Consider the following 14,836-nt stretch of genomic DNA (forward strand, 5'->3'; position numbering starts at 1 on the left):
ACTTCAGGGTCTTGAACAAGGTCACAAGAATAAATAACATTGTTTGCTTTTCTGTCATGATGGGGACTTTCCATTCATTATGCATCTGCAGTTTTACATTTTCACAAAGACATTTAATATATTAATAATTTTGTCACTCTTTGGTGCTTTTATAACCACAGTGCTCATAATGACCCGCAAGGAAAAACTGTCTATGAAACACATTTGCACATCTTCTGTCAACTTTTACCCAAGTCTGAATCCACGAGGTCTGACACAAAATCATAATGGAAGATGTTCCCTGTTACTGCACTGGAAAACTGACCATCAGAAGCTTATCTAGGATCTCTGAAGAGTTTTATGAATATTCCTCACTTTAAAACACACTATACAAATATATGAGGGACAAAATGACCTGCACTGAGTCAAATATACAGGAAAAACCAGCTAAATACACCAGTTGTCGTGAGAATATTTATAATGTCAGTTAATGCATGTGTGGTTTGAAAGTATATTAACAAAGCTCTCATTGATTACTGCAGTTTGTAAAAACATTTTGTCCCGATATAGAAGCTCAGTTTGTACTGAAATGAGATCTCTGTCATTACTCGGGTTCATCACAAGAGGTCTCCATCAGCTCAGAGCTGTACATCTGCTGCTGTTTCAGCCTCTGAATCTTCTCCAGTTCAGAAGAAATTTGATTGGATATCAGCTATCGCATTTAAATAAACATTGAAAATAGTTTCAGTGTTGTTCAAATATTTTAGTAAGACTGGGACACATTTGATCTCAGCAGAAGGGAGGATTCAAGCTGGATTTCAGGAACAAAACAACTTTAAAATTGGTCAAATATTACGATGTCTGTATCATGTGGTATAAACCTATACATATTTAAATATTAATTCTATTAATCCTTTCTGTGTAGTTAAATATGATTCTGTCCCCATAATATAATCCCCCAAACAGCTGTCGATATTAAACACAAATACAATTTAATAATATTTAATTTATCAATGCATATTAATTATCAATCATGAGAAATGCTCCACTCAGGAATAGTTTCTAACATTTGCACCCATTACTCTATATTTGTATTGATTTTTTTTTTTTTTTGGGGGGGGGGGGGGGGGGGGCAATGAGGGAAATTCAAAGGAAATGAAATCTTCAAAATTAAACAATTAAAGTGACACAACAAATCTTTACTTTATTGTTATTATAAACCATTATGCATGTTCAGTTACTAAAGCTGTGTTGTTTATTTGTCTAAATTTGTCTTTTGATGTCTTTTAATTAACAAATTACTCATTAAATAAACAAGTACATTAAAACGTCATGTTTGTGGTCTTTATTTTTATACTTATTTTCTTGATTTATTACCCTATGCCTGCAAATAATCTATATTTTCATCTGTCGGGTCGGACTTTGCAGGAAAAATATTTACCTCAAGAACAGTGACTGTGGTCAAACTATTCCCCACATGACGCAATGTTATGTTTTAGCCACATAGCTTTGTAACAGAGATCAAATCTAACTTTAAATAAACTTTTTAAAACTTAAAACATTAATAATGTAATTCTATACTGAATGGATTTAAAGTTTGCTGTCTTAGACAAAACACACTTTCTTTGTTATGAGCGACATCTGCAGCAGGAAACAAGAGCTACAGCTGAAAATATTTAATACAAATCATTCGATTTCTGTCTGGATTTATTGTTTTTATACGTGGTTTGTTTTTATGTTTCAATTAATTGATGTGTGCTTTCTGTTAGATGAAATGTTAATTGACTGTGTTGAAAAATAAAAATTGTACGAGCTTGGGACTTTTGACTGCAAATACTGTTTCATTTCAAAGTGTTTTATTTTCATTTAACTCAAAAAACAAATTCAGCAATGACCCCATTTACAATGTCTGAAGAATGACATGTTTAGCAATGTTCTATAATGATGCAAATATCTTGTGAAGAAAAATGCATGAATGTTTTAAAGGTCAATTGCAAATTCAAGCAAAATCAAACCACAGACAGCAAAACAGAGACACTACAAAACAGATCTAGAGCTTCAAACAGATAAAACATCTAAATAGACAGTACATGAAGAGAAATCAACCAAAACATCAGAATAAAGTAAAAGAGCAAGAGGAGAAATATGAATTTAAACACAATGTGACAGATCTGATTCAGAGAAATACAAGTTTTATCAGTGATGATCAGAAGGGGTTTCATCTAATCATATAAAAGTACTGCTAGTTCATTCAAAGCATGAAGATAAATAAATAAAATAAGCAATAAAACTGTTACAAAAGACAAATGTCCAGAAAATAATCTTCATAACTAAAACTGTCGAAAATCTGGTTTAATTCATTTCTCCTGTTTTTGATTAATCTCTTGGTTTTATATTATAAGATCTGCAGTCGACAGCTGGATTGATGTGAGAATCTGTGAGATTATGAAGTCATTTCTCATAGATGTGATGATCTGCTGCTGCTCTCATGAATCTTCTGCTGTGTGTTCATGTCCTTCTCTAAATCTTCTCATCCTCACTTTCTGATCTACCCGTTTCTTTCCTAAAAACATCACATCATCATCATCATCATCATCATCATCTTCACACTCTTAATATCTGCATGTCAAGTAATGATGATAATAAATGTCTCTCACCTGAGGTGTGTCTCATGTAGATGTGAAAAGCTCCTAACAGACCAAACAGAACCATCAGCTGGAAACACCAGACCAGCACAAACACCACAGACACTGAACACACTGAACAACAACAATTAGACACAAAACAAACCCATCCTTCATGTTTCCAGGAGTGTGTTTGTTAAACTCGTACCACATTCTGATGTCTGTGTGCTGCTGGTCACTGCAGAGGTCACACTAGAGGTCAGACTAGAGGTCACACCAGAGGTCAGACTAGAGGTCACACCAGAGGTCACACCAGAGGTCACAGCTGCAGTAGATGCTTCTGAAATAAAACATCAGCACAGAATCATCTACTTTCTCTCTGAACCACATCAACACAATTCACTGCTGAGATCAAGCTGAAACAAACTAGTGATGCTTTTCAAGAGTTAAGAGCCAAATGAAGAGAACTGACTGGTCTTCATCATTGGTGTTGCTGTGGTTGTTATATATACAGCATCTGGACATTGATGTATTAAAATCTCACCAGCAGGACAGGGTTTGAGTCTAATGGTCTTCTGTGCGTGACTGACGTGGTTCTTCACGCTGCAGATGATGTTTCCATCAGTTCTCTCATCCAGATCAATGCTGCTGTTTCCATCCATCAGTGGATCTCCATTCAGAGTCCAGCTGTAGAGGAGCTGATCCCCCTCAGAGGAGCAGAACACCCTCATCACCCCACTGGAGGAGCAGATGATTGACACTTCCACTGAGCCAATAGGAGCTGGAGGGAGAGTCACATTTTTGACTCATTATGAGCCAAATTCAAGACATTTCTAAACAAAATGTATATCTGAAATAATTGCTGGACTGAACTAAACATACAGTGTAGGTCAGTCATGTGACAAAAATGCAGCAAAACACTGTTTAAAATGCTTTCACATGTCATTTTAAGCATGCAGTATACAGTAAGCAGCATGCTATTATTTCACTTTGAAAATACTTTGTCAGGGTATCAGCAGGATTTTTAAGCTCAAATGTAAGACTTTTTAAGATCTTTTTTAAGACATGCTTGAATAAAATTTATAACATATGCGCAGGGTGGGACAATGTCTATGGTAACATTAAATTGTAAAATGGTAAAAAAACAAAAACAACAACAACTAAAAAACACGATGTACAATTTAGGGTTTAGATACAAAAAACAGATACAAGTTTTCACAAAAACAAAAAGTTCCATAAAATGAAAAACTTCGTATTTTAGCCTTTTATCTACTTTTAAGAAAAGGGATGAGTCAAAAGTATAAATTATTATATTAATTTAAACAAATATTATCAATCAATTATTATATGAATTAAATAAAATATAAATATATTTTAATGTCTTGATTGATGATGCATTATCTTCTTGTCAATCCACCAATTCACATTTACAACTCTGCATGTTTGCAGCGTAAAGCATGGGTTACGCTGATGGGCTGATTGAAAAGGCAAATTAATTTTCTGCCAGCAGGGGGCGCTTTTTGGACGAAGGAAATACAGCCGTTTCGATGGTAACAGTGGTACATGTAGCAGTGCAGCAACTGGACACATGCAGCACTCATATTTATTGTGAAATCATAGCCTTTTTAAGTTTAATCGTCACATATCGTTATTCTTGATTCTTAAGACTTTTTAAGCACCCGTGGAAACCCTGTTTAGTACATGGAAAGCGCATATGAATTGACTAAATTCTTCACAGAGACTCAACTGATTAATTTGCATGAAAGTGAGATCTTTGGAGAACATGAGATTGTAATGAGTCTGATGAGAGAGTTTCTGTACCTTCAACAATCACTTGAAGATCTCTAAATGATACTTTGCGGGATGAGAGATGATAAATCATTAATTTGTAATTCCCTGAATCTGCTCTGATCACACGGTTTATTATCAGAAGCCCATTAATGACTGTCACTTCAGATCTGTTATTATAAAGATCACATGCCCTCATCCTGCCGTATCTTACTCTACAAACTGGATAATGTTGTATGTTGTTTATTCTCTTTATTATCCTTAGCTCATATTTTCTAGCGTATTGCACCATCAGCAGATTGAGTTTGTGTCCCAGAGCTGCGTAACAGGGATCAGACTGTTTAAAACTGCAGGACCAATCCAGACCTGAAGAACAAAACACACACACACACACACACACACACACACACACACACACACACACAATATGTCACCAAAATCTATACAGACATCATAAATTAAAATCATTAATTAAAATCAGACACAAATATGTCTCAATCAAAATGCAAATCTAAATCTTGATTGTAGTCAAATTTAATAACATGCTTTCACTGTCTGCAATCACTTTCTGCATGTAGATATGCTTTATTCTGAGAAAGCACAAATTGTCTTTGTCCTGCACTTTCTGTCCAACCCTGTTAACCTGTGACTCTCTTTTTACAAATAATTATATTTCTGACATCACATTTAATGGATTGACATAATTTTATGAACCCATCTTAAAACCTTTCAGCACAATGGACACAAAGAAAGAAACACACACTTTCTCTCATATTTAACACTCCACAAATATAAACTGTATAGTTTATGATTAGATCACTGCAGACTCTTAAAGTAATATTGCAACAAGGGATGTTGTAATGAGTCACTTGGTGCGATATTACGGAGTAAAATAATGTGTTAAAAATTAACGCTCTCTGCCCCATCCAGACCTGTCCATCATCTTACAGTGATGCAGTTACTGATGAACATGATGCAGGATGACTGTGTGATTAAAAGGATAGTTCACCCAAAAATTAAAATTTGATGTTTATCTGCTTACCCCCAGGGCATCCAAGATGTTGGTGACTTTATTTCTTCAGTAGAACTCAAACAAAGATTTTTAACTCAAACCGTTGCAGTCTGTCGGTCATATAATGGCAGTCAATGGGACTCACGGCTTTGAGAGACAAAACAACATACACAGGCAAACCCAAATTAAACCCTGTGGCTCGTCACAATACATTGAGGTCTAAAGACACAAAACGATTGGTCTGTGCAAGAAACTGAACAGTAGTTATATAATTGTTTTAATCTCTGATCCACCGCAATGTCCAGCTGTCCTGAACGTGCTCACAATGCGTCAGCATGCTCAGGCAGAGTAGACGCATGCGTGGAAGCGATCTGTCGTGCATATACGTCACTCGTTGTTTAGATCGCTTCCATTTTTATTTAGTTTACAGAGGGACACTGGTATAGCAAATAAGATATAGAATACTGTTTTGGAAATCATTATTATTAATTAAAGGGGAAGGGGAAGAAGAGAGATGGAAGTCTCCCTTCTAGTTATAGTTTATCTCTGTCTAGCTCCGGTTCACACTCCAGTACAGTAGGTGGCGGTAATCCACCTTTGAAGTTGGATGCCAACCGCCGTTAAACATCGCTTCTGTGCATGCGTCTACTATGCCAGAGCACGCGGATTTTGTGAACGTGCTCAGGACAGTTGGACATTGCGGTGGATCAGAGGTAAAAAATTATATAAATACTGTTCAGTTTCTTGCACAGACCAATCGTTTCGTGTCTTAAGACCTCAATGTATCGTCACGAGCCGCAGGGTTTAATTTGATTTTGTCTGTGTATGTTTTTTTGTCTCTCAAAGCCGTGGTTCCCATTGACTGCCATTATATGACAGATAGACTGCAACGGTTTGAGTTAAAAATCTTTGTTTGTCTTCTGCTAAAGCAGTGATACTCCAATCTGGCTCGCGAGATCCACTTTGCTGCAGAGTTTAGCTCCAACCCTGATCAAACTCACCTACTTGTGATTTTATAATGATCCTGAAGACATTGATTAACATGCTCAGGTGTTTTTGATTAGGGTTAGAGCTAAACTCTGCAGGAAAGTGGATCTTGCGAGCCAGATTTGAGTATCCCTGTACTAAAGAAACAAAGTCACCTACATCTTGGATGCCCTGGGGGTAAGCAGATAAAAATAAAATTTTCATTTTTGGGTGAACTATCCCTTTAGGTTTATTAGAATGCAGTTATATGCCACTAAAATAAGATTCCCAAGCAGTGTTTTGTTACTGAATGAATCCAAGACGTGCAGCCTCTGATGGTAAAAACAGCACAGATTTATATTTGTGAAGAATTGGGGAAAACGTTCACAGATTAGAATGAGTTGGTTTGTGTTTTTATATGTATTAACTGAATATAAAAGGTTTTTAAACTATGGTAACTTTTTAATCAAAAGTACTAAACACATGCATGTAACTAAGTGACAGGGCATCCATTAAAGATGCAATTATGGTGAAGTAGTTTGTCCCAAACCTCATTTACTATTCTGCTACACACTCAAAATTATGTAAGGACTTCTATATAAGAAGGTGAATTGGGACACAGCATCTTTGAGAAGTGTGGATTGCTTTACATCAGTAAGAAATGCACATCTATTCACTTAAATTATATTGTAATATTAATTATACATTTACACATTTACATTTATGCATTTAGCAGACGCTTTTATCCAAAGCGACTTACATTGTATTCAAGTTACAGTTTTTTTTACATTTTAGCAGCTCTTGCTTTCCCTGGGAAAATAATTCCTACAGTCAGTTTCGCTCACCTTAACTGTAGGAGGCTCCAAAACCACAACAACAATACACAAAACTACATAGAGTTGCTTTATTGTTTTATCTTTGAATACAAAGATACAGATATGAATGGTCAGTGGATGCTATTTATATTTTCTGGTATAGATGTACAAAAATCACCTGTTATACTTTGTCTAAAAAGACTACACACAGAATATAATAATATAAACTGTCATTTTGATTTCTTGGGTTTTAAATAGAGATGCTCTTTTACAGTGGCTTCAACCCTTTCTCTGACATATTATAACATTTCACTAATACACACTGTCAAGAAGACCTGGACACTCTATTGCTAGATAACTTCAGATTCTTAATGTAATATCATGCTCAATCAGATTAATCTCTGATGACTATAATAAGATGAGCTTGATGTGAAAGAGACTCACATGCAGCAGTTTGCAGAAGCAGCATCAGTCCAAAGATGAACATCATTTCTCTAAAGTCCAGTTTCCAGAAGAGCCCAATCTTACTCTGACAGAAGAGCGACTGACACTCATCTGTGCTCACAATACAGATTCTGTCAGAGAAAAGGAAGTTGAGATCATTATTGAAGCAGTTTAGGGTTTAAGATCTTGCACAAGAACACAAAATAACTAACATACTTGTGCTTTTCTGTCATTGTGTGACCGCAAGGAAAAACTGCTTGTGGTGACAATAAAAACCATTGATGACTAAGAAACATCTACTAAAGAAAACATCTGTCACGATTTGCATGTCTTCTGTCATCTTTTACCCACGTCTGAATCCACGAGGTCTGACATAAAATCATAATGGAAGATGTTCCCTGTTACTGCACTTGAAAACGTCTTAGGTTGCCTATGTAACCCCAGTTCCTCAAGGGAACGAGATGATGCGTCCGAAGATGCTAGGGGAACGCCTTCAGCATGAGCGGGTCTGAATATCGTGTGCAACCTATCCAATGGACGAAGTGACGTAATGACCAGCTGGTATAAAAGCACGTGCGGTGAAACCGGCATCAGCTTCTAGGAATGAAACAAGCGCTGGCAGGGATGCCAGAAGTGTGGCATCGAGACGCAGCGCATCTAGGGCGAGAGGACGGAAGAGCCTGGAGTGGCCCGCATGTCCAAGCCATAAAACCTGACAAAGGTCAGGGGCGTAGACCATCCCACAGCGTTGCAGATGTCCTGTATTGGGACACCTGCGAGAAAGGCCTTGGAGGCGGCCACACTTCGTGTCGAGCTCTGACTCCCATTGGCGAGGGGAGCTGAGAGAACTCATAGGCAGTGTTGATAGCATCCACAATCCACTGACTGAGGGTCTGCTTTGTAGCAGGCAGACCCCTCTTAGGGGGACCGTAGATGAAGATGCGGGCCGAAAAAGTTCTTTCCCACGATCTCGACACCTCAGTGTGGAGATCAGGGAAGAATGGCAGGCTCTGTGTTGGAGGTGATCACTTTGCAGAAAGCGTTCATCCAGTCTGCGCTCAGCTTGCTCCTCGGCCAGCCAGTCGATTTATAACTTGGCCACAGCACGAGTCATCGCCTCCAACAGCTCCTCATACCGGGCCGACTGAGGGGGTGGAGCCTCGGCACTCTCATACTCACCCTCCTCAGAGGATGAAAAGCGACGCACTGAGCCCGCCGTGACTGCCGAGTGGCCTTCCCTGCCGAATCTGATGGGTGGGGGGAATCCACGGCGGCAGTGGGACCAGCACCGTGGGGAACGCTGTTGACAGCTCCCCTCTTAACAAAGAGAGCCTTCCGGGAGCAAAGCATGTGCATTGGAAGAAGATTGCAATGTGGACAGCTGGCGCTTTTTTTTTACCCCGAGCACCAACTGTGCGTGCCCCGCTCCCAAGCAGGACGTGCACAAGCTGTGTGTGTCATATGCAGCCACACTGCTTGTACTGCAAGCTGCTCTCGCCCTTATCGCGTGGATATCTGCTTGACATACCTAATAGCTGTATGCAAGGAAATATCAGGGAGCTTATAACAGTGGTTATGGAAAAACAAGACTAAATGAGACTCACAACAGAGAAATATCAGAGAGATACACACAGAGCACTTTGCTGAATGACAGAAAGCTGACGCTGGTTTCACCGCACGTGCTTTTATACCAGCTGGTTATTATATCACCCCATCCGTGAAGTTTCGCCTATCCAATGGATAGGTTGCACACGATATTCAGAGCCGCTCACGTTGAAGGCGTTCCCCTAGCGTCTTCGGTTGCAGCTCGAGTTCCTGAAGAGGAACTGACCATCAGAAGTTTATCGATTTTATCTGAAGTGTTTTTTGAATATTTCTCACCTTAAACCACTGAAACAAAAACATGAGGGACAAAATGACTAAGTTGTGCAGGAAAAAGCAGCTAAAAGAAATCAGTTGTTATAAGGATATTTATAAGTCAGTTTTAAAGGCTGCATGTTTGGTTTGAAAGTGTATTAACAAAGCTCTCACTGCTCAAAAGAAGACTGGATATCAGCAATCGAATTTAAATAAAGATTGAAAATGGTTTCAACATATGTGTTGTTCACATATTTTAGTAAGACTGGGACACATTTGATTAAAAAACAACAACAAAAAAAACAGGAGTGTCCTGATCCCAGCAGAAGGGAGGGTTCAGGCTGGATTTCAGGAACAAAATGTAACACAACTTTAAAATTGGTAAAATATTACAATGTCTGTATCTTTCACGCCCTTGGACTGTTTTGTTGTGTTTTTTGTTCCCCGTGTGTTTCATGATCCAGTTTCTACCCAGTCTGATTAGTATGATTATTAGTTGATTCCCCGCACCTGTCTGTCCCTCGTCCCTCGCCAGAGCCCTCGACTCCACCCTGGCCCCCTGGATCCTTGGCATCCCCCTGGCCCATTGGCTCTCCGCCTCTGACTCCTGGTCCCTGGAGTCGGCGGCCATTTCTCCTCCATGGCTCATCCCTCCATCGGCTCCACCGTGGGTCGACATTATGGCTGTGGTCTAGGTCTAGCTGGGCTCCTCCTGCTCCAGGTTCCTCCTGTCTCCTCCCTGGCTTCTCCCTCCTTCGTTGCATCCCTGGTCTCTGTCTGTCCATTCCCCCTCCCTGGTGAATTTGTTACGGCGCGGGACGTGGCTTCCAGGAGGGGGGATTAATGTCATGCCCCTGGACTGTTTTGTTGTGTTTTTGCTCCCCATTTGTTCCTTAACCCAGTTTCTCCCCAGTCTGATTAGTTTGATTATTAGTTTATTCCCCGCTCCTGTCTGTCCCTCTTTTAGTTTAGTTTTTCGTTGTGTAGTCTGCCTCATGTTCCTCGTCGGGTCTTAAACGTCAACTCCATGTGCTATGTGTGTGTTCCTAGTGATTTGGAAAAATAAAGACTGTTATTTGTGAAATATCTCCAACGTACTCCTCGTTTCTCGCTCCTCACAGTAATGTTCTTGACAGTATCATGTGGTTTATATAAATATACAGATCTATTAATCCTTTCTGTGTAGTTAAATATATATTTTTTACATAATTCCCCAAACAGATGTCGATATTAACATTTAATTTATCAATGTATATTAATTAGCAATCATCAGAAATGAACCAGTCAGAAGTAGTTTCTAACAGTTGCACCCTCTATATTTGTACTCTATTACTCTATATTTGCATTTATTTGTTGGGGGTCGAATGAGGGAAATTCATAGGAATTGAAATCTTCAAAAATAAGCAATTAAAGTATCCCAAAAACATCTTTACATGGTTATTGTAAACTATTACGCATGTTCAATTACTAAAACTGTGTTTTTTTATTTGTCAAAGCCAGTTTTTCACTGCAATTTTCTACTTTTCACACCTCTGGTGTGACTTTAAATGCAGTCAAAAACTCATCACCAAACACCAATGACTTGTATAGACACTATAAGGACAGAAGTGTTGGGACACCCCCTTCTTTAGAACAGAAAAAGGCACCAACAAAACTGTGGCAACAAAGATGTGGAAACAAAATTCATGTATTTAAAAATTGTATTTCCATCTCTGTTGCAACAGTTTTGGACGTGTCTAAAATGACTGTACCCTTATGTACAAGTCATTGGTGTTTGGAGATGAGTTTTTGGCTCAAGGTCTGCATATAAAGTCACACCAGAGGTGTTCAGCTGGGATTCTGCAGACCAGTCAGATTTTTCCACACTGACTCAATCAATCATGTCTTTCTGAACTGTGTCTTATACACAGAGACACTGTCATGTTAGACTAGAAAAGAGTCCTGTCCAAACTGTTGCTATAAAATTAGAAGCACACAATTCCCTAGAATATCATTATATGCTTAAACATTAAGATTTGTACTCATAGAAATTACTAAAGTAGTCAAACATGTTCATTAGAAGGGGGTGGCCCAATACTTTTGGCAATATAGTGTATATACAGTATATCACAGAAGTGAGTACACCTCTAACATTTTTGTAAATATTTTATTATATCTTTTCATGTGACAACACTGAAGAAATTATACTTTGCTACAATGTAAAGTAGTGAGTGCACAGCTTGTATAACAGCGAAAATTTACTGTCCCCTCAAAATAACTCAACACACAGCCATTAATGTCTAAACCGCTGGCCACAAAAGTGAGTACACCCCTAAGTGAAAATGTCCAAATTGGGCTCAATTAGCCATTTTCTCTCCCCGGTGTCATGTGACTCGTTAGTGTTACAAGGTCTCTGGTGTGAATGGGGAGCAGGTGTGTTAAATTTGGTGTTATCGCTCTCACTCTCTCATACTGGTCACTGGAAGTTCAACATGGCACCTTATGGCAAAGATCTCTCTGAGGATCTGAAAAAAGAATTGTTGCTCTACATAGAGATGGCGTAGGCTATAAGAAGATTGCCAAGACCCTGAAACTGAGCTGCAGCACGGTGGCCAAGACCATACAGCAGTTTAACAGGACAGGTTCCACTCAGAACAGGCTTCGCCATGGTCAACCAAAGAAGTTGAGTGCACGTGCTCAGCGTCATATCCAGAGGTTGTGTTTGGGAAATAGACGTACGAGTGCTGCCAGCATTGCTGCAGAGGTTGAAGTGGTGGGGGGCAGTGTTGGGGAGTAACTAGTTACATGTAACGGAATTACGTAATTTAATTACAAAATAAAAGGAACTGTAATCAGTTACAGTTACTGAGAAATAATATGTAATTAAATTACAGTTACATATGATAATGTTAAGGTTTACAAAGGGGGTTACATCTGATTTTTTCACACACTTCCACATACAGATTTAATTGATTTCTTTCATAAATTGCAGTGACTGCTCTAAAATATGAAACATCAATGTTTCAGAAGTTTATAACATGCTTATCCAATAACTCTTATATTTCCTATATGGGTTTATGTATATGCTTTATTTTTTTAAGATTAACTCTTTTTTTTCTAAGGCACTGTTAGATCCAATGTTTCCTGTCATAGCTATGCAAAGATTTAATTTCAAAAACAGTATCATGGCTATTAAATTATTTCTTGTTATGATTTTAAATCTGTATTTAACCCTCTGAGCCCGACAAACGCGAATACGCGTTTAGGGGCAGATTTTCCTGATAAGGCAGAAATGAGCTTGAATTACTCTGCCATTTTTGATCGTTCAGATAAGAGCAATACACCATTCGAATCTGTAAGGGGTCTACTTTTATTTGTATACACTCAAAATAACAACTAAACTTTGTGCTTTTGAAGAATAAAGAAAACAAACAGGGTGCGCTCTCTGTCTTCTCCGTCTCCGCGAACTGTTTTCAGAAATGCGTCACTAAAATGAAGTGTAACTCAGCGAATACTCAACACACAGACATGAGAGTTATCTCTATAGAAAGCTTGAAGTGTCTTCTTTCAAATGAAGTAAGTCATATCGAAAACAAATATTCTGTGATGAAGTAATCTGTATGAAACCAACATGATGTTCGGTCTGTCCCATCTAAAAGAATGGTGAAAATCACTTAATATTCAAGGCTATTACCACTCCCTCGTATATTGGCTTTCAATCACAAAACATGTCTTTAAAAATTTAAATCAATATATTGTTTTCTGTGAATGAGTAAGCAGAATGATTTTCACATAATTGTGAAGTAAATATTCTAGCCTACAAGATCTGGTTCTCAAAAGTCTTGTAAACAATTGTTCTGTATGTGTTTTATGGTCTTATTTCAGTGACTTCAAAATTTTAGTTTTTCACTAACCACGCATAAACGTTGTTTTCTCAAAAACACAATCATGTACATAAATGCTGCTAACATAACATTGTAGCCCTGTTTGTGCTGTTTACAGTGTTATTAGACTTTAGCCATTTATATTTTTATAAGCAACTGAAAAAAGCACAAATGTCAGGGCATGTCGAAAGATCTCCAGGCCCCCAAAACACCCTCAGGGCCCAGAGGGTTAACCTCAGCATGATTTTAAAGTAAGTCTGATTTTGTGGTGGCTGTGCTTCAAAGGGGACATCGGATGCCCATTTTCCACAAGGTGGTATGATTCATTAGGGTCTTCTTGAAATGGTCTCAGTGGTCGTGTAAAACAACACCCTTTTTACCTTGTCAAAAATAACTCCGTTCACAGTGACTTGTTTCGGTGCATATCTCTTTACATGCTAATGAGCTCTGCTCACCCCACCCCTCTCTTCTGTGGAAGTGATCCATCCTTGAGTTTTAAGTTTTTAACAAAACCCGCCTTGAATTGTCCCTCATTCAGAAAACAGTCTGGAGTAAAATTATTTGCACAGCCAGGCATAAACGAATTTAGTGAAAGTGAAGTGACATGTGGCCCATACTCGGAATTTCTGCTGTGCATTTAACCCATCTATCTATTTAGGTTTTTGGGGGATTAAAATAGGAGTGAATTTCTAATTTCTTGTAGTGTGGTTGTGTCCACAAACTGCTAAGACACATTTATATGCAAATGAGGATATTTTTCATCCAATGTCTCCTTTAAAATTAAAATATTATAATCTTAATTCAAGTGATGAAAGATTTCGAAAGTCTGACAGTAATCAGTGTTGAGCACTACTGTAAAGTTAACCCTGCCTGGTTGTGTCTCTAAAGATGGCGCCGCAGATGGCAGCTACAGTGCATTGCTTTTCAGTGTTTGTACTGTTTTTGCTTGTTTTTCCTGTTTTTTGTTTCTCAAATATGATCAGTTTTACCAGGGATGACCTGCTGAACAGTCGGCAGAATACGCCACAAAATCTTTTACTGGATTTTGACTATTCGGACGTTTTACTGGACATTGTAGTTGGCGGAGACGTAGCTCTGGTCAGTCGCCTCAGGACGCGCAGAAGGGTGAAGTGAGCCGGCGCACTTGTGAAGCTTCATCAGCGTGGATTTAGAATGCCGTTGCCTAGCATCCATCTGGCGAATCTCCGCTCTCTACCAAACAAAATGGACAAACTCCTACATGCTCTCCCGGACAAACAAGGATTTTTCTAACTCCTAACTTTTGCTGCTCTGTGTTTCACGGAAACCTGGCTGAATGGCGACATACCAGACAGTGTGCTACAACTTCATGCTGATCAGAGCAGATCGCGATGTGGAATCAACGGGGATAATCGCGCGGCGACGGGACGTGCTTTTACATCAATGAGAGGTAGAAACTTAAATTACCTACAGGCAGAAACTTAAATTAGCAAAACCTGTATTAAGAAC

General features: G+C 38.7%; 1 protein-coding gene across 1 annotated transcript in view; it reads right to left on the reverse strand.

Moving 5' to 3' along the window:
• Positions 1-2,455: 2,455 nt before the first annotated feature.
• LOC306853068 (uncharacterized protein) overlaps positions 2,456-14,836 on the reverse strand; it is a 47,623-nt gene continuing 35,242 nt past the window's right edge. The window contains exons 3-4 of the mRNA XM_079390242.1: positions 3,148-3,384; positions 2,456-2,542 (exon numbers count right to left, since the gene is read on the reverse strand). Of these exons, the coding sequence (XP_079246368.1) occupies positions 2,466-2,542; positions 3,148-3,384 (314 nt within the window). The 3' untranslated portion in view covers positions 2,456-2,465. The remainder of the gene's footprint in view (positions 2,543-3,147; positions 3,385-14,836) is intronic.

Source organism: Barbus barbus (assembly GCF_936440315.1).
Source record: "Barbus barbus genome assembly, chromosome: 33".
Lineage (NCBI taxonomy): Eukaryota > Metazoa > Chordata > Actinopteri > Cypriniformes > Cyprinidae > Barbus > Barbus barbus.